This window comes from Diceros bicornis, chromosome 14 (genome assembly GCF_020826845.1).
Source record: "Diceros bicornis minor isolate mBicDic1 chromosome 14, mDicBic1.mat.cur, whole genome shotgun sequence".
In the NCBI taxonomy this organism is placed as follows: Eukaryota; Metazoa; Chordata; class Mammalia; order Perissodactyla; family Rhinocerotidae; genus Diceros; species Diceros bicornis.
The window spans coordinates 55,765,577-55,784,330 of NC_080753.1; the positions used below are offsets into that span (position 1 = coordinate 55,765,577).

The following is an 18,754-nucleotide window of genomic DNA, read 5'->3' on the forward strand; positions in this document are numbered from 1 at the left end:
GCTGCTCGAGGGCAGAACCTGTATCAGTCAACAAATGTTTATTGAGCACCTACTGTGTGCCAGGCATTCTTCTACATGTTATGGAAACAACAACAAACAAATCACATGAAATCCCTGCCCTGTGAAGATTATAATTTAGTGCAGATGGAGGGGAAAACAAACAATAAACTAATAACTAATTATATAGTATATTACAAGGTGATGAGTGTTCTGAGGGAAAATAAAGCAAGGAGGGTCATTCTTAGAACTATGACCATATAAAATTTGTTTTGAGTTTAGGGTTAAAATTTGATCATGATCTTATATAGTTGATACATTTCTTTAAAGAATAATTTAATTTAAATCCAAAGTGGGGTATAACCCACAAACACATCAATTGATCCCGGCTGGATCAGAGTTGGCAGTTGAGGAAAAAATGAAAGAGGACAGCATAGTAAAAAGTTGAACTGGGGATGTTCTGATCCCTTAGTCACTAACTGAATGTCAGGGTCATGCACCTGGCATTGAGACTGAGGGAGGAATTCAGTGGGGGGCTGGACTGACCAGATGACTCTTCACCCTGCAATTCTGGGGTGCCAGGGGAAGGCATGGAGAGGTGGGACAGCTAACTTCAAGTATCAGAAGGGTTAACATGTGAGAGAAAATGTAAGTCTTCTCTCTGTTCCTGTATAAATCAGGAACACTTTCAACTCTAAGTGGAAATGAAAATCAAATGACTAAGCAAAAAGAAATTTTCAGGCTTTTGCAGTAGAAAAGACCAAGAATAGATTCAGGCATGGCTTGATGCAGGTGCTCAAAGGCTGTCATCTAGAAACAATCTCATTCCCTCTTAGTTCTGCATTCTTCTGTGTCATTCTCAGCAAAGATATGCAGCAAAGATGGCTGCCAGCTGCTCCAGGCCCTCATCTTACTGCTAAGCGTCCCCAGCAGAAATGGAGTCCCTTTTCCCCAGTATGTCACAATCATGAGCCCAGGTATGTACATCAGGCACTGAGACTCTGAGTGGCTCACAGCCCATCCCTGAAGCTGAACCACATAGACAAATGGATGGAGGGTGTCTCCCCAAATGAAAATTGAGGAAAACCTGACAGAGAGGAGTAAATGCTGGACAGGCCAAACAAGAGGTCCACTGCAGATCATATAGGGTAAAATTCAGAGTAACAGTCAGGAACCACAAAGTAACATGTAACCATTCAATAAAAGTACAATTTAAACAATCAGAACCATGCCAAGATGAGATTGGATGAGGTAGTGCATTCTGTCATAGGAAGTTCGATCAAAGACTTGCATTTCTAAGGTTTCAATCAATCAACTGAGTCAGTCTAGGGATTGATTTGTGATTTGACACCACAATGCTTCCCTCTGTCTCCACTGCTTTCACACTTCTCCAATCCACCATCGTATCTTAACTATGCAACAGCAAATGCCTCCTAACTGGTCTCCCTACTCCCCTCTTGCCTTCTACAATTCATTCTTCAGGAACAACAAAAGACTCTGAATAGCCAAAGGAATCCTGAGAAAAAAGAACAAAGCTGGAGGTACCACGCTCCCTGATTTCAAAATATGCTATAAAGCTATAGTAATCAAAACAGCATGGTATTGGCCCCAAAACAGACACACAGATCAATGGAACAGAATCGAGAGCCCAGAAATAAACCCACACATTTATGGACAGCTAATTTTTGACAAGGGAGCCAAGAATATACAAGGGAGAAAGGAAAGTCTCTTCAATAAATGGTGTTGGGAAAACTGGACAGCCACATGCAAAAGAATGAAAAGACCATTATCTTACACCATACACAAAAATTAACTCAAAATGGATTAAAGACTTGAATGTAAGACCTGAAACCATGAAAATTCTAGAAGAAAACATAGGCAGTACGCTCTTCAACATTGGTCTTAGCAGAATATTTTCAAGTGCCATGTCTGACTGGGCAAGAGAAACAATAGAAAAAATTAGCAAATGGGACTACATCAGACTAAAAACCTTCTGCACAGTAAAGGAAACCATCAACAAAACGAAAAGACAACCTAACAGTTGGGAGAAAATATTTGTAAATCATATATCTGATAAGGGGTTAATCTCCAAAATATATAAAGAACTCATGCATCTCAACAACAAAAAACTAACAGCCCAATTAAAGAATGGGCAAAAGATCTGAACAGACATTTTTCCAAAGAAGATATACAGATGGCCAACAAGCACATGAAAAGATGTTCAACATCATTAACTATCAGGGAAATGCAAATCAAAACTACAATGAGATATCACCTCACGCCCATCAGAATGGCTATAATTAACAAGACAGGAAACAGCATGTGTTGGAGAGGATGTGGAGAAAAGGGAACTCTCATACACTGCTGGTAGGAGTGCAAACTGGTACAGCCACTATGGAAAACAGTATGGAGATTCCTCAAAAAATTAGGACTAGAACTACCATATGATCCAGCTATTCCACTGCTGGGTATTTATCCAAAGAACTTGAAAACACCAATGCGTAAAGATACATGCACCCCTGTGTTCATTGCAGCGTTATTCACAATAGCCAAGACTTGGAAGCAACCTAGGTGCCCATCAAGGGATAAATGGGTAAAGAAGATGTGGTATATATACACAATGGAATACTACTCAGCCATAAGAAACGATGAAATCCAGCCATTTGTGACAACATGGATGGACATTGAGGCCATTATTCAAAGTGAAATAAGTCAGAGGGAGAAAGTCAAATACCGTATGATCTCACACATAAATAGAATATAAAAACAACAACAAACACACACATAGATACAGAGATTGGATTGGTGGTTACCAGAGGGGAAGCGGGGAGGGTGGAGGGCAAAAAGGGTGATTCACACGTGTGTATGGTGATGGATGGTAATTAGTCTTTGCATGGTGAACATGATGTAATCTACACAGAAATTGAAATATAATGGTGTACACCTGAAATTTATATAGTATTATAAACCAATATTACTGCAATAAAAAAGAAATTAATTAATTAAATAATATTCATTCTCCAGAGAGCAGCCAGAGGAAACATTCATTTATTCACTCAACAAACATTTATTGAGGTCCTGGTATATTTCAGGCCCTGTTAAAGGGATAGATACATTGATGACCAAAACATATATAGCCCTGCCTTCAGGGAGCTTCCATTCCAGTGAGGGAGGAAGAAAATAACATAAATTGGTAAAATACAGGATATGTTAAATGGTGATAAGTCCTAAAAAGACAAAAATAAAGCAAAGAGCTATGCATGAAGTGTTAGCAGTGGAGTAGTTAGGGTGGCCAGGGAAGGCTTCACTGAGAAATCAATTTTTTGAGTAAAGACCAAAAGGAAGTGAAGGACTAAGCCATGCAGATATCTGGGGGATGAGCATTCCAAGCAGAGGGACAGCCGGAGCAAATTCCCATTTCAAGCACCAGTGAGAAGGCCAGTGTGGCTGAAGCAGACCAAACAAAGGGAGATCAGTAGGAGATGAGGTCACGTAGACAAAAGGAGGTCAGATAGCTTTTATAGGCTTTATAGGCCATGAAAAAGACCTTGGGAGCCTGTTTCAGGGTTTTATACAAAGTGACAAAATCTGTCTTATGTTTTACCAGAATCACTTGGCTGCCATGAGAATATACTGAAGTGAACAAGGACGGAAGCAGCTGACCAGTTAGGAGGCTATTGCAGTAATCCAGGGGAAAGAGGAAATTGGCTTGGATTAGGAGAGTGACAGACGGCGGGGGGTGCGGTATTTAAAATGTAAATCTGATTGTATCAAGCTCTACTTAACTCCCTGCAAAATGAATTTTATTTCCTGACACATAAAATAAAATCTAAGCTCCTCCCAGATCTGCAAGGCCCTATGTGATATCATCTTACCTCCCTTTCCTCATCCCATACCATTCTCCCCTCTAGCAGATGCCTTTCTCGCTCTTTCCTCTGCCAGACCTTCTGCCTGGTCTGTATACGGCTGCTGCCTTCTGTCCCTCGGGTCTCGCCTTAAGCGTTCCTTCTCAGACAGGACTTTGAGAGGGGGCTTTTGGGAGTCTTGTTCAATGTTGTACTCCCAGTACCTGGAACAGGTGCTCAGTGAGGATTTGATAAATAAGTATACTGGGGATGGATGGCTTCATTTTCCCTTTCACACCTCAAAAAATAACACCAGAGGGGAAGGGGGTGTGGGGAGAAAGGGGTAAAGAGGCACATATATATGGTGACAGATTAAAAACTAGACTCTTGGTGGTGAACATGATGCACTCTATACAGAAACTGATATATAATAATGTACACCTGAAATCTACACAATGTTATAAGCCAATATGCCCTCAATAAAATAATTTTTAAAAAACCCACAAAAATAAGGAGTGAATGATACCATTGACGATGCTTCAGTAGGAAACAGAACACAGCTGCATACACGGCCCTACTCTGAACTGATCAAATGCAAACTCAACCAGGGCATAGTGACTGTCAAGTTACCTCCAGACTTACCTCAGAAGGAGAGTTATTTTCCCCCATGAAGGGCTGATTCTTCCTCCAGCCCCAGTCCAGATCTACAGCCCCGGCCCCTACCCCAGGTGCTTGCTCAGTTATTCTTGCTTCTCTTATATCTCTGTTTTTTCTCACTACCAGTCATGCCCCTCAACCTTATAAACTTCCTCAAGTCTCTTCCTTTTTGAAAAATCTCTTTTCTCTCTTTTTTTTTTAAATCTTTTTTGTTTTGTTTTGTTTAATATTTTTCCCCCAAAGCCCCACTAGATAGTTGTAGGTCATAGCTGCACATCCTTCTAGTTGCTGTATGTGGGACACGGCCTCAGCATGGCCGGAGCAGTGCGTCGGTGCGTGCCGGGGATCCAAACCCGGGCCGCCAGTAGCGGAGCGCACGCACTTAACCGCTAAGCCACGGGCCAGCCCTCTTTTCCCTCTTTATCAACCAATTCATCTTTCTTCCCTTTCTTCACAGCAAAACTTGTAAGAAGAGTATCTACACTCACTATTTTCAATTGCGCCTATCTATTCATTACCCACCCCACCCTAATCTTGCCTCCATTTCATTAAAATAACAAATAGCGATGATGAAAATATTAATCATAATGGTAATAATAGATATTAAGTGATGATTAGTATGAGCTGGGCAATATTCCAGTTTCTCCAACAATTTTCAAAGTTAAGCATTGTTAGCCCATTTTACAGAAAAGGACACTGAGTATCAGAGATACTAAGTACTTTGCTGAGAGAAAAATAACAACCATAGTCAGTAAGAGGTGGTAGAGAGATTAGAAGAAAAGTTTATGTACTTACAACTATCCCAGCTGTCTCCACTGAAATGTCCATCCCTGAGGTCACCAGTGAATTCTACATAACAATTCTAATGGACACTCTTTATTCCTCATCTTGCTTGATCTCTTCGTAATATTTGATATTCTTATTCACCATTTCCTTTTAATATTATTATGCAACATTTGATACCCGCAAAAGAATATATGGAAATATATATATGTTATGAGGCATAATCAGAATAAAATACCCATGAACCTACCAGTCAATTTTTATTGACTTATACGTATGATGAAGCGCACGTGTTTTCAAGTGTTCAGTTCAATTAAATATTTTAACTTTTAATTTTAAAATAATTATAGATTTACAGGAAGTTGCAAAGGAATGTGCAAGGATGTCCCTTGAACCTTTCACCCTGCCTCCCCCCAGTGCTGACATCTTGCATGGCTATAGTAAGGTAGCATGACGGGGAAACTGATGATGGTACAAGCCACAGCACCAATTCTTTTACATCTACCTATGCGCTCCTTTCTGTACCCCTGCCGCTTCCCAGAGATAGCTACTATCTTGAATTTTGGATTGAGCATTCTTTTGATTTGTATGGTCTTGCCGCACATGTATGCGTCACTGTGCAGAAAAAGGTTAACACAGCAGGCCTGAGGCTACTATCCTTAGGCAGGCCTGCTTGCAAGGTTGGCAGTTGGCTGGCATCTGGGAACTTGGATTTCAGGAGGGTCTGACTGTTCCCTAACATACAGGTGGCTCACTGTGCCTTAACTGTTTGTACAAACAATGTAGTTTAGGCTGAACACCTGCTTTCTGTCTGGGAATCTGGAATTTGGGTATGTGCTAGGCAGAGGATGTCTATGTGACTAGCCCCCAATAAAAACCTTGGACACCGAGTCACTAATGGGCTTCCCTGGGCAGAAACATCACACACGTATTGCTGCGTTTTCATTGCTGAGTGAACAATGGGCTCTGTGTGACTATTCGTGGGGGGAGAAAGCAGAAGGAAGCCTGCCCAGGGATTCTTTCAGACTCTGTCTTTGTCTTTTCCTCTAACCATCCAGCTGTGCCTCCTTACTACATCACAGCAATAAATCTTAGCCATGAGTACAACTATATGCTGAGTCCCAGGAGTCCTCCTAGCAGATCTCTGAACATTGGGGGGATGTTGGCAACTCCTGACCCAATTTCTTTTTTTTTAAACTTTTTTGTTTGTGTGTTTGTTTTTGTTTTCGTGGAAGATTGGCCCTGAGCTAACATCTGTTGCCAATCTTCCTCCTTTTTTCTCCCCAAATCCCTGGTAGATAGTTGTATGTCATAGCTGTACATCCTTCTAGTTCTTCTACGTGGGACACTGCCTCAGCATGGCTTGATAAGCGGTGCGTAGGTCCGCACCCAGGATCCAAACCAGGAAATCCCGGGGCGCCGAAGTGGAGCACAAGAACTCAACGGCTAAGCCACTGGGCCAGCCCCATGACCCAATTTCTAAACAATGTGTTGTTTAGTTTTGCTTGTATTTGAGCATTATAAAAATGGTAGCATACTACACGTAGCTTCGTGTGACTCTTATTTTTCACTCAATATTATGTTTCTAAGATTAATCTATGGTGATCATTTTTATTACTGCAATATTCCTTTGGGTGACTAAGCCACAATTGGTCTCTCCATTCTTCTGCTGATTACACATGGGTTGTTTTTAGTTTTTACTGCTACAAATATTGTATATGTGAACATTTTGGTATATGATGCCTGGGGCACATACGCAAGAGTTTCTTTAGGGAATTGATTCTCAACCTTGAATGCACTTTGGAATCATCTGGGGATATTTAAATAACACTGAGGCCAGGGTGCCACCCTCAGAAATTCTCATTTAATTCGTCTGAGGTATGGCTTGGGAAAATTTTTAAAAAATTTCCCTGGAAGTGAATTTGCTGGGTCACAGGGTAGCTGAGTGTTCAACTTTAAAACTGGCCATGGCAATTTATACTCACCAGCATTGTATCAGTATTCCTGTTCCACCACATCCCTGCCAACACATTTGCTAATCTAGAGAGCTTATGTACCTTTAATGTTTACTGTGAAACGCATATTCATGTTCACTTTTCATTTTTCTACTGGATTAATTGTCTCTTAATATGTAAGATTCCATATGCATTCAGAATATTATGTACTATATACTGGTTAGTACATAAAATATGATATTGCAGGGGCCAGCCCCATGGCATAGCGGTTAAGTTCGGCTCGCTCCACTTCAACAGCCCAGGTTCACAGGTTTGGATCCCGGCCATGGGCCTACACCACTCATCAGCCTTGCTGAGGCAGCGACCCACATATAAAATAGAGGAAGATTGGCACAGATGTTAGCTCAGGGTGAATCTTCCTCACCAAAAAAAAATCTGGAAAACTATATATATACATATACACGATATTGCAGTTTTATTTGTCCTTAGAATATATCCCATTGAAGGTATATTGTCAGAGTACTGTTTTCAAAAGTTACTTCAATTATTTTTTTTGGCCTAATCACTAAATGGATACATCACTGCTTCATGTCTCATGCTTCTAATTTATGGACCATTTTTGCTGGCCAATCTGAACTTTTTTTGCACCAACACAAGTGTGCCCTCCCGTCACAACTCTAGGCTAGTTACTATTTACTCATTTATTCACACATTCATTCATTCATTCATCTTGGAATTACCACTATCTAACCCTGTGACTGGTACTGAGTAGGTTCTCTGAATGAACAAATGAAAATGAACCTGGCAGTGTGGTCTAGGAGATAATACACCCTGAGAAATTGCCAACATAAGGAACTGCAATCCAACAGCAGTTTTTCCCAGGGCAGTATGTGCATAAACAAATACAAGTACTAGAGGCAAACATATGCCTTCCTTTTGCCCTTCCTAAGTCTGGGAACCAGATTTAACGAATCAAGACTTTGTAGAATGAATCGGAGCAAAACCCAAACAAAATAAAGGGCAAACCACCAACTTCCCATAAAGAACTGAAAAGGTAATTAAGACTCTCCCAAGCCCCAAATCTAAATGGTAGAGCACTAGCTCAATAGATGCCCAGGTGTTCCCGAAAGCCCCGCCCCTCAAGGAGGCGGGGCGAGCAGGGCGGGGCGGGGCTTGCCCTGCTAGACCACGCCCCAATGGGCGGGGTGTACGTGGGCCAGCTGCGCTGGAGCTTACGCACCCCCGCCGTTTCCTAGGAGATGAAACACACAAGACACCAGAGCTTCACCCGGGAGCGAAGGAGGTAAGCGGCCGGCGCGGGCAGGTAATCCCGAGAGGGCTGCCGGGCCGCCACCCTCCGTCCGCCCCAGCCCGAGCCTTTCCTACGAGGCCAGCCTGGCATGTCCACTCGGCGCCGTGTCCTACCAGGGCCAACCTCCGCCAAGAGAAGGGGCCTGGACACTGGTAGGGGGAGGGACTGGAGGGAGGAGATCGGGGAGGGGCGGAGCGGGCGGGAGGGGGTCGGTGCTGCTGCGATCGGTGCTCTCCGACGCCCCCTCGACCACTTTCCTGCGTCCTAGACGGTGAGCTCGGTCCCGGGTGGGAGGATGACGGCGGGGCATCCATCAGTCTGAGGCACCTCGCTTCCCGAATCTCTCCGCATAAGGCCCCCCAACCCTCCAACTCCTCCTCTCCCACTGCTGCTGGGGCTGAAGCGGAAACTACTTTCAGGAGTAAGGGGCGGGATCGGGCTCGAGAAGGCAGCGGAATTGCGTTCAGTACTGCTGCCAAGTAAAAAAAGGAGGGAGAAGAAGGAGAAAACTGGGTCCAAATCCAGTCCTTGTTCGTGCATCCCAAATGACTCCCAGGTAAAAGCGGAATTCCGGCACAGGGTGGCCCTGGGGGGCGCCCCGCCGAGCCGGCCGCGGGGAGCAGGGAGAGCACCCGCCGGCGGAGGCACACTCAGGGCCTCGGAGCCGCCCCCTGCGAGCAAACCCTGGCTTGGGGAAAAGGATCAGAGGGTCCGTGTAACGAATACTATTTCTTTACTGCAAATAAGACGTTTTAATTTAGGGACAGGGTTGGCGGGGGGTCGGGGGGGAGCAATAAAACTGGTTTTTAATGGTTTGTAATCGCAGTTCTAAAAGGAAAGAGATGTATGTAATTGTGTTTAGATAATCTTTTTAAATGAGCAGACATTTGTTCTAATGATAACGGAATTCTCGTAGAGTCAAAGTTATCGGACTCATTTTAATAGAAAAACAACCCATTGTGTCCATATAGTGGTAGAGGCGAAAGTTGCTTTCCAGCCTTTTGGTCTTCCTTTACCTCCCCCATCCTCCTGTTCACCGCAGCTTGATGGGGAATGGAGAAACTTCTCCCGCAGGCTGCCGTCTACTGCGAGGATGTTGGATCTCTTCGTTGGGGTGGTTTTTTTTGTTTTGTTTCGTTTTAAAATACGTAATTTGTGAATCTTAGCACAAAGCACTATGCTTTTATTTTTTAACACAGAATCTTTGTTTTCCCATTGTAAAAGCGCCCCTTTTATTTTCTGTAAACATTTGAGTTGGTTAGTTTGAAATCTTTTTTCTTTTGCTTTTTAAACAACTTAGTGATTTGTAAGACATTAATTGCTTTTTTTTTTTTTTAACAAACTTTAATGCCAGCCTTGGAGTGATACCATTACAGTAGGTTCTACAAAGACAAGGTGAAGACATCCAAATGTTACCTGTCCTGTGATTGGCAGACACCATTTTACCCTCCGTTTGCCCTCTATGTTAATCTTCTTTAATCCTCTCTAAATCCCTTATTAGCTGGCAGAAGCTGTGGAGAATAAAGCTCAAGTTTACAGTAATTGCACACTTAGATAAGCAGTAGTTGTACATTTAGAAAACTAGAATAGGAGAGGAATTATATGGGTATTTATTTAATGTAGGTCTAAAATTGAGCCTCTAAATAAATGTCTTTTTCTTTAAATCAGAATATGAAGTTTGTTTAACCTATAGGAAAGTCAGTAAATATTGTAGCTTGATTGTAGAAAATTCCAAGTTCCTAACCATTCTTTTAAATTAATTGAAGATCATAGTTATATTACATTTACTTGTGCTTTAGCCCTGTTGCATATATATACATATATATGGAAATAGTCATGTACATAAGAAATCATGTTAATATATCCCTATTTTGCAGAATTAGTTTTTCATAGATCAACGGAGAAGATATATGTAACTTGTAGAGAAATATTATTGTGTGTGAACTGGGGACCTATAGGCAGTCTATGTTTCTTAAGTTATATACACTGCTTTTTGACTAGTAATCAGTTTAGGGCCTTGATATGCTACACTGATACAAGTAGTTGCTTATGTGCCATCAGTAAGTAGGTATGTGGGAACAATGATTGAAAAAAAACCCCACTTCACCTTTATATCTATGCGTCTTTACGTTAGGCCATTGTCTTTACATTTTCAGGCAGATAAGGGGACAGCTGAAATGATCAGCTTGTCACCCTGGAGAACTATGTATTTTGTAATTAATATGACTCAAAAGAGTCATATTAATATGACTCCAATTTGCATATGCAACAAATTTGCAAAGAAAAGACGATGCTAGGGGCTGGCTCTGTGGCCTAGTGGTTAAGTTCGGGGCATGCTTTGGTGTTCTGGGTTCGGTTCCCGGGTGTAGACCTACACCACTTGTCAAGCCATGCTGTGGCAGTGACCCACATACAAAATAGAGGAAGACTGGTATAGATGTCAGTTTAGGATGAATCTTCCTCAAGCAAAAAGAGGAAGATTGGCAATGGATGTTAGCTCAGGGCAAATTTCTTAAATAATTTTCAGGGTGGGGTAAAAAATAATAATAATTTTCATGAGGGGAGCTCCAGGTAGACTACCTTCTCCCTTATTCACACTCTCTTTCCCTTCACTGTTTCTAGCTTCTTATTTTTACAATGTCTTTGCAGGTATAGGATGAGCCAGATGTTGCCCCAGGGTTTAGTCTGGGTAGGGAGCACCATTTGCATTTTACAGTTTGTCAGTAGCATCTTAGTATCTTAGTGTTTTAAGGTGAGGAGTTGGGTTAGGAGTCTTAAGGTGGCAGTGGGGGGTAGGCAGCTTTGATTGTGGGGTAGATTCTGTATGGTTTGGGAGCAAAGAAGGGTGGTTCCTTTAGCTGCATCAGTGATTATAAAAGCTAGTGAGAATGGGTTGTTTAGAAGTTGGGGTCTACACTAAAAAAACCAAACAGCTTCAAGCTAATGCAAGTATTAGACTGACTCTGTCATTGATTCTCTGACTGATCACAGATAGGTCATTTAATCCTTCTATGTTTTTATTTTACAATTTTACTGATATGATGAACATTATGGCCTTTTGGACAAATATATTCTCTTTATTGTTACTTAACCAGAAAGAATCAGTCAACCTATAGAGAGCACATTTCCTTAAAAGAGATAAGTGTATGTCACCTTAAATAGGGTAGCTAGAAAGGAATTCAACCGGTTTAACATGTTAATGATAAATTGCAAAATACTGATTTAATAAAATTCTAAATGATCAGAAGAAATACATTTCACTCCATAGTTGGTTTAATCATAGCACATAGTACAAAACAAACAGCCCAAAAGATCATTCAAAATTATATTTCTTTATACAGATAAAGGACAAATTAAGAAAAGCAAATACATGTTTTGGTCAGGAACCCTGTAGAGGGTCGTTGGCTTTCTCTATAGTAATGTCTTAATATTTAGAATCTGAGTCTATGTATAATGTAAGGACCACTTACAAAAAACTTGATTTTCAGGCAAATTGGGAACCATTTGTTAAGACCATTTACTTAGGCTTAAGCTAAGAAAAATGAAGGAACCCCTAAATAGAACTGGAATCTACTATCGTGATCTCTTTTTCAAGATATTGGCCACAGAGTGAGTTAGCATAGCCTAAATTATTTCACATGTGCCTTTGAAGGGGTTCTTAGTTGTATGAAATAAAATAAATGATAAATTAGTACACACTCCCTGTTATCGAAAAGCCCCACAGCGTTCTTCCAAAGTTTCCTGTGGACAAATACTTCCTGTAGGAAACAACCGAGTTTGACTGTAATTCTCTGCACATGTTTGTTTGTTTCTCCAGAAAGCCTGTTTTTGGAAGTCTTAGGTACTTTGACAACTACAGCATACCCTTGTTGGTCCTAAATTTCTGCACATAATAGAGAAGCAATTTCTATGATTTTATTTTATTTTGTGGAAATAAGACAGTGCTACAGTGAAAGAAAAATAATCTTTGAATGAATTACCAAATTATAAAAGGCATTTGAAAGCAAAGTATTTATTTTAATGGTGCCAAACCATTTGTTACCATCTGCAGCTAAGCACAGAGTCTTGTAACAGAATGATAAAGATCTCTAAAAGCAAAGTAAGAATGATAAATAGGTATGAATTGAGAAATGTTCCTTGAAATGTGGAACTAAGACAGAACAATGGGAGGAAACTATTGAATGTTGTAATGAGGTAGACACTAAGGCTAGTGCTTTGTTTTTCTTTAATCTTAGGAATAAAGTCAGAACCTATCGAAACCTGTACTCTTCTAATATATACAGATCCACAATCCCTTACCTGTAATTTTGAAATCCACAAAGCTCTGAAAGATGAAATTTTTAAAATAAATTTGTGCAAACTCATTTGCAACAAAACGTGACCTGAATGACATGAGGCCGTTTGTAGTCTTCATTTATTTTGCTTAGTATACTTTTCATACATTTTTATGCAGGTACATTAAGATAGTGCTTGGGAGGTGTTACATAACATATGGTATATGCACCATATTACTTTTCTAAAATATCAAAATTCCTGGATTCCAAACACATCTGGCCCAAGAGTTTCACATAAGGGATTGTAGGTCAAATGAAATATGCAAAAATTGATTTGAAGAAGGGATATAGTGTAGATGTCTGATTTTCCAGGGTTCGATTTGGAATATTATAGATTATATTCAATAAAAAAGGAATCATACAAATCATTAAGCCAATATTTATTGAACATTCATGAGATAAATAGCACAGTACCATGTAAATGAAGCATTTACCAAATGAGTATTACCAGTCTATTACATTGAACTTCGTTCATATGAATATTCATTCATAGCACAAACGATTTACTGAGAAATGTTTAACACACTGGTATTTATATTATTTATAATTTTTTCTCTGTGCTGTAGGTTACCAGTAAATTTTTTGAAAACATCCTTTAATAAAAATTCCTTTTATTCTTGTTTTGTTTTTTTACAGGGTGTTCATAAGAATGGAGGCACTGTTTCCTTACCAGATTCCTTATTGTTGTATCTCATGAACCGACATAATCTTGGGGAAGAGCCTGTATTTAATGATGACAAACCTGTCACCAGTGTAGCAACAACAGTCTAAGGACAAAAACAAATAAAAATAAAGAAGCATTTAAATTTATACTCAACAAACAAGTCATTTCAACCAGCAGCTTCAGCTGCGTTATTTTTCCAAGATGAATCGGTACACAACCATGAGACAGCTGGGTGATGGCACCTATGGGAGTGTGCTGATGGGCAAGAGTAACGAGTCTGGGGAGCTGGTGGCCATCAAAAGGTACCGTGTGCAATCCTGCAAAGTTGACCTTTGAAACTGATCTTTCTTTTCCTTTGCTTGCTTGAGAATATATACAAGCACAGAAAGAGGTCTGGTTTAGACCTCATGCTTGTTTAGCTAAGGTGGAATGCCATTCTGGGAAAACATTGCCAAAAAGTAATTCTGCTGATCCCCACTTATATTATTTTAATTTTTTGATTCATCCAGTTACATTGAGATATCAAAAAATTAAAAATGCTCTGCTTTTTATGCATAATACATTTGAACTAAACCTGAAAGTAATGTTTGGAATTTTTTTAGAATTTAAAGTTGAGTACAGAGTAGAGTTTATTATTTCTTTAAAACAGTAGGCCTCTAAATGAGACGATATTCACAATATCAAATTGAGTTCTGAATGGCATATGGTATTTTCCTAAGCTTACCAATTAAATAGAATTAATTATTACTAATTTATTTCTTTTAAATCTACTGCATTTGTTGTCTTTCATACATAAAAGATTATCCCAAAGCTTAGTGATTTAAAATAAGAGCAAACATTTATTATCTCACACAGCTTCTGAGAGTCAGGAGTTTAGAAGCAGCTTAGCTGGGTGGTTCTGGCTCTGGGTGTCTCATGAGGTGGCTGTCAGATATCGGGCAAGGTTGCAGTCATCTGAAGGCTAGACGGGCTGGAGGGCCCACTTCTCAGCTGGCTCACTGTATCAGTTTGCTAGGGCTGCTATGACGAAGCACCGCAGACTGAGTGGCTTAAACAACAGACTTTTTTCCTCATAGTTCTGGAAGCTAGAAGTCTGAGATTAAGGTGTCAGCGGGGTTGGTTTCTCTGAGGCCTTTCTCTTTGGCTTGTGGATGGCTGTCTTCTCCCTGTGTCCTCACATGGTCTTTCCTCTGTGTATGTCTGTGTGCTAATCTCCTCTTCTTATACGGACACCAATGCTATCGGATTAGGACTCACCCTACAAACTTCATTTAACCTTATTTAAGGTCTATGTCCAGATATAGTCACACTCTGAGGTACTATGGGTTAGGACTTCAACATATGAATTTGGGAGAGGGAACACAATTTGGCCCATAACAGGCTGCTGTAACAGAGTTTAAGCCACAGACTGAGTGGCTTAAACAATGGAAACTTACTGATTTACAATCCTGTAGGCCAGAAATTTAAAATCAAAGTGTCAGCAGGGTTGGTTCCTTCTGAAGGCTGTGAGGAAATGATCTATTCTAGGTCTCTCTCCTTGGCTTATAGATGGCATTTCTCCCTATATCTCTTCCACATTGTCTTCCCTCTATCCATATCTCTGTGTCCAAATTTCCCCTTTTTATAAGGACACCAGTCATTTTGGATTAGGGTCACCCTAATGACTTCATTTTAACTTGATTACCTCTGTAAAGGCCCTATCTCCAAATAAGGCCACACTCTGAGGTATTGGGGGTTAGGACTTCAACATAAGAATTTTGAGGAGGACACAATTCAGCCCATAACACTCACTCACATGGTTGGCAAGAAGTCTCAGTTCCTCTTCACATGGGCCTCTATAGAGAGTTGCTTCAGTGTTCTCATGACATGACAGTTGGCTGCCACCAGGATGAGTCTTGGAGACTGATTACCACATCAACCAAGTGATGACAATCTAAAATTTAAGTGCTTTAACAAATGTTTATCAAATGTTAAAAACTTTAAAATATCATGATCTAAAACATTACATGTATAAGGAAATAGTTTTATAAAATATTGTCAATAGCCCTTATTATCAAATAAATAAATGTACAATGTACAATAACTGAAATGAAAATTTACTGATTAGGCTTAATAAAATTCAATATCCATTCACGACTGAAGAAAAAAAATGCAACCCTTAGCAAATAGCAATAAAAATAAACTTTCCTGACCTGATAAGACATGTAATTCATCATCTTTGGTGAAATATTAGAAGTATTTCCAGTAAAGTTGGTTTTAAGACCATAATGCATGCTATATCACCTACTGATCAAGATTGCACTGGAGATCCTAACTAATGCAATAAGAGAAAAAAAAGGAAATGAGGCATAAGTATTAGCCAAAATTAGATAAAATCATCCTTATTTATAGATTAAGTGATTGTATGAATTCACACAAATACTTAATTATATAAATAAATTTATATATAAAAATATTTTTAAAGGACTGGAAAAATATACATACAATTCATGAAAGTTGTGGCTTCTGGGGAGGGGGTAAGAAAATGAGAATGAGAGTTGGGTCTGGTGGGATCACATAAAGTTATTACCATTGTTCTGTATTTTTTTCTTTTTCCTTTAAGGGATGAATTTTTCCTTTTATGAATTTTTTTTATTGAGGTAACATTAGTTTATAACATTATATAAATTTCAGGTGTACATCATTATATTTCAATTTCTGTGTAGATTACACCATATTCACCATCCAAAGACTAAATGCCATCCATCACCATACACGTGTACCCAGTCACCAATTTCACCCTCCTCCCTCCCCTTCCCCTCTGGTAACCACCAATCTAATATCTGTATCTATGTGTTTATTTGTTGTTGTTGTTTTTATCTTCTATTTATGAGTGACATCATACGGTATTTGACTTTTTTCTTTGCTTAGCATAATACCCTCAAGGTCCATCCATGTTGTCACAAATGGCAAGATTTCATCTTTTTTATGGCTGAGTAGTATTCCATTGTGTATATATACCACATCTTCTTTATCCATTTGTCCGTTGATAGGCACCTAGGTTGCTTCCAAGTCTTGGCTATTGTGAATAATGCCGCAGTGAACGTAGGGGTGCATATATCTTTACGCATTCATGTTTTCGTGTTCCTTGGGTAAATACCCAGCAGTGGAATAGCTGGATCATATGCTAGTTCTATTCTTAATTTTTTGAGGAATCTCCATACTGTTTTCCATAGTGGCTGCACCAGTTTGCATTTCCACCAGCAGTGTATGAGAGTTCCCTTCTCTCCACATTCTCTCCAACATTTGTTATTTCTTGTCTTGTTAATTATAGCCATTCTGACAGGTGTGAGGTGATATCTCATTGTAGTTTTGATTTGCATTTCCCTAATAATTAGTGATGTTGAACATCTTTTCGTGTGCCTGTTTGCTTTCTGTATATCTTCTTTGGAAAAATGTTCAGATTTTTTGCCCATTTTTTAATTAGGTTGTTTATTTTTTGTTGTTGAGATGGATGAGTTCTTTATATATTTTGTATATTAACGCCTTATCAGGGGGGTTAGAAGATACTGCAAATATCCTCTTCCAATTGTTAGGTTGTCTTTTCTTTTTGTTGATGGTTTCCTTTGCTGTGCAGATGCTTTTCAGTTTGATGTAGTCCTATTTGTTCACTGTTTCTATTGCTTCCCTTGCCCAGTCAGATACAGTACTTGAAAATATTCTGCTAAGACTGATGTTGAAGAGCATACTGCCTATGTTTTCTTCTAGGAGTTTTATGGTTTCAGGTCTTACATTCAAGTCTTTAATCCACTTGGAGTTAATTTTTGTGTATGGTGTAAGGTAATGGTCTACTTTCATTATTCTTTTGCATGTGGCTGTCCAGTTTTCCCAACACCGTTTATTCAAGAGACTTTCCTCTCTCCATTGTATGTTCTTGGCTCCCTTTTCAAAAATTAGCTGTCCACAGATGTGTGGGTTTATTTCGGGGCTCTTGATTCTGTTCCATTGATCTGTGTGTCTGTTTTTGTGCCAGTACCATGCTGTTTTGATTACTATGGTTTTGTAGTATATTTTGAAATTAGGGAGTGCGATGCCTCCAGCTTTGTTCTTTTTTCTCAGAATTCCTTTGGCTATTCAGGGTCTTTTGTTGTTCCATGTAAATTTTAGGACTCTTTGTTCTATTTCTCGGAAAAATGTCGTTGGAGGTTTGATAGGGATTGCATTGAATCTGTAGATGGCTTTAGGAAGTATGGACATTTTAAACTCTATTAATTCTTCCAATCCAAGGTCATGGAATATCTCTCCATTTCTTTGTCTTTTTCAATTTCTTTCAACAATGTTTTATAGTTTTCAGTGTACAGGTCTTTCACCTCTTTGGTTAAATTTATTCCCAGATATTTTATTCTTTTTGTTGCAATTATAAATGGGATTGTATTCTTTTTTTGGTGTGTGTGAGGGAGATTAGCCCTGAGCTAACATCCGTTGCCAATCCTCCTCTTTTTGCTGAGGAAGACTGGCCCTGGGCTAACATCCATGCCTATCTTTCTCTACTTTATATGGGATGCTGCCACAGCATGGCTTGATAAGCAGTGCGTAGGTCCCTGCCTGGGACTTGAACCTGCAAACCCTGGGCCGCTGAAGCGGAGCATGTGAACCCAACCACTACTCCACCGGGCCAGCCCCTGGGATTGTATTTGTAATTTCTCTTTCTGCTACTTTGTTGTTATTGTATTGAAGTGCAACTCATTTTTGTATGTTGATTTTATATCCTAGAACTTTACTATATTCATTTATTATTTCTAAAAGTTTTTTGGTGGATTCTTTAGGGTTTTCTATGTATAAAATCATGTCTTCTACAAATAGTAACAGTTTCACTTCTTCCTTTCCAGTTTGGATCTCTTTTATTTCTTTTGCTTGCCTGATTGCTCTGGCTAGAACTGCCAATACTATGTTAAATAAGAGTGGCAAAAACGGACATCTTTGTCTGGTTCCTATTCTTAGAAGGATAGCTTTCAGTTTTTCTCTGATGAGTATGATATTAGCTGTGGGTTTGTCATATATGGACTTTATTATGTTGAGGTATTTTCCTTCTATACCCATTTTATTCAGACTTGTTATCATAAGTGGATGCTGTATCTTGTCAAATGCTTTCTCTGCATGTATTGAGATGATCATGTGATTTTTATTTTTCATTTTGTTAATGTGGTATATCATGTTGATTGATTTGT

General features: G+C 39.5%; 1 protein-coding gene across 3 annotated transcripts in view; it reads left to right on the forward strand.

Annotated features, from left to right (window-relative positions):
• The first annotated feature begins 8,863 nt into the window (after positions 1–8,863).
• MAK (male germ cell associated kinase) overlaps positions 8,864–18,754 on the forward strand; it is a 60,771-nt gene continuing 50,880 nt past the window's right edge. For all 3 annotated transcript variants that reach the window (XM_058555268.1, XM_058555269.1, XM_058555270.1), the window contains exons 1-2: positions 8,864–9,105; positions 13,520–13,849. In XM_058555268.1, coding sequence (XP_058411251.1) covers positions 13,749–13,849 — 101 coding nt within the window. In that variant the 5' untranslated portion in view covers positions 8,864–9,105; positions 13,520–13,748. The remainder of the gene's footprint in view (positions 9,106–13,519; positions 13,850–18,754) is intronic.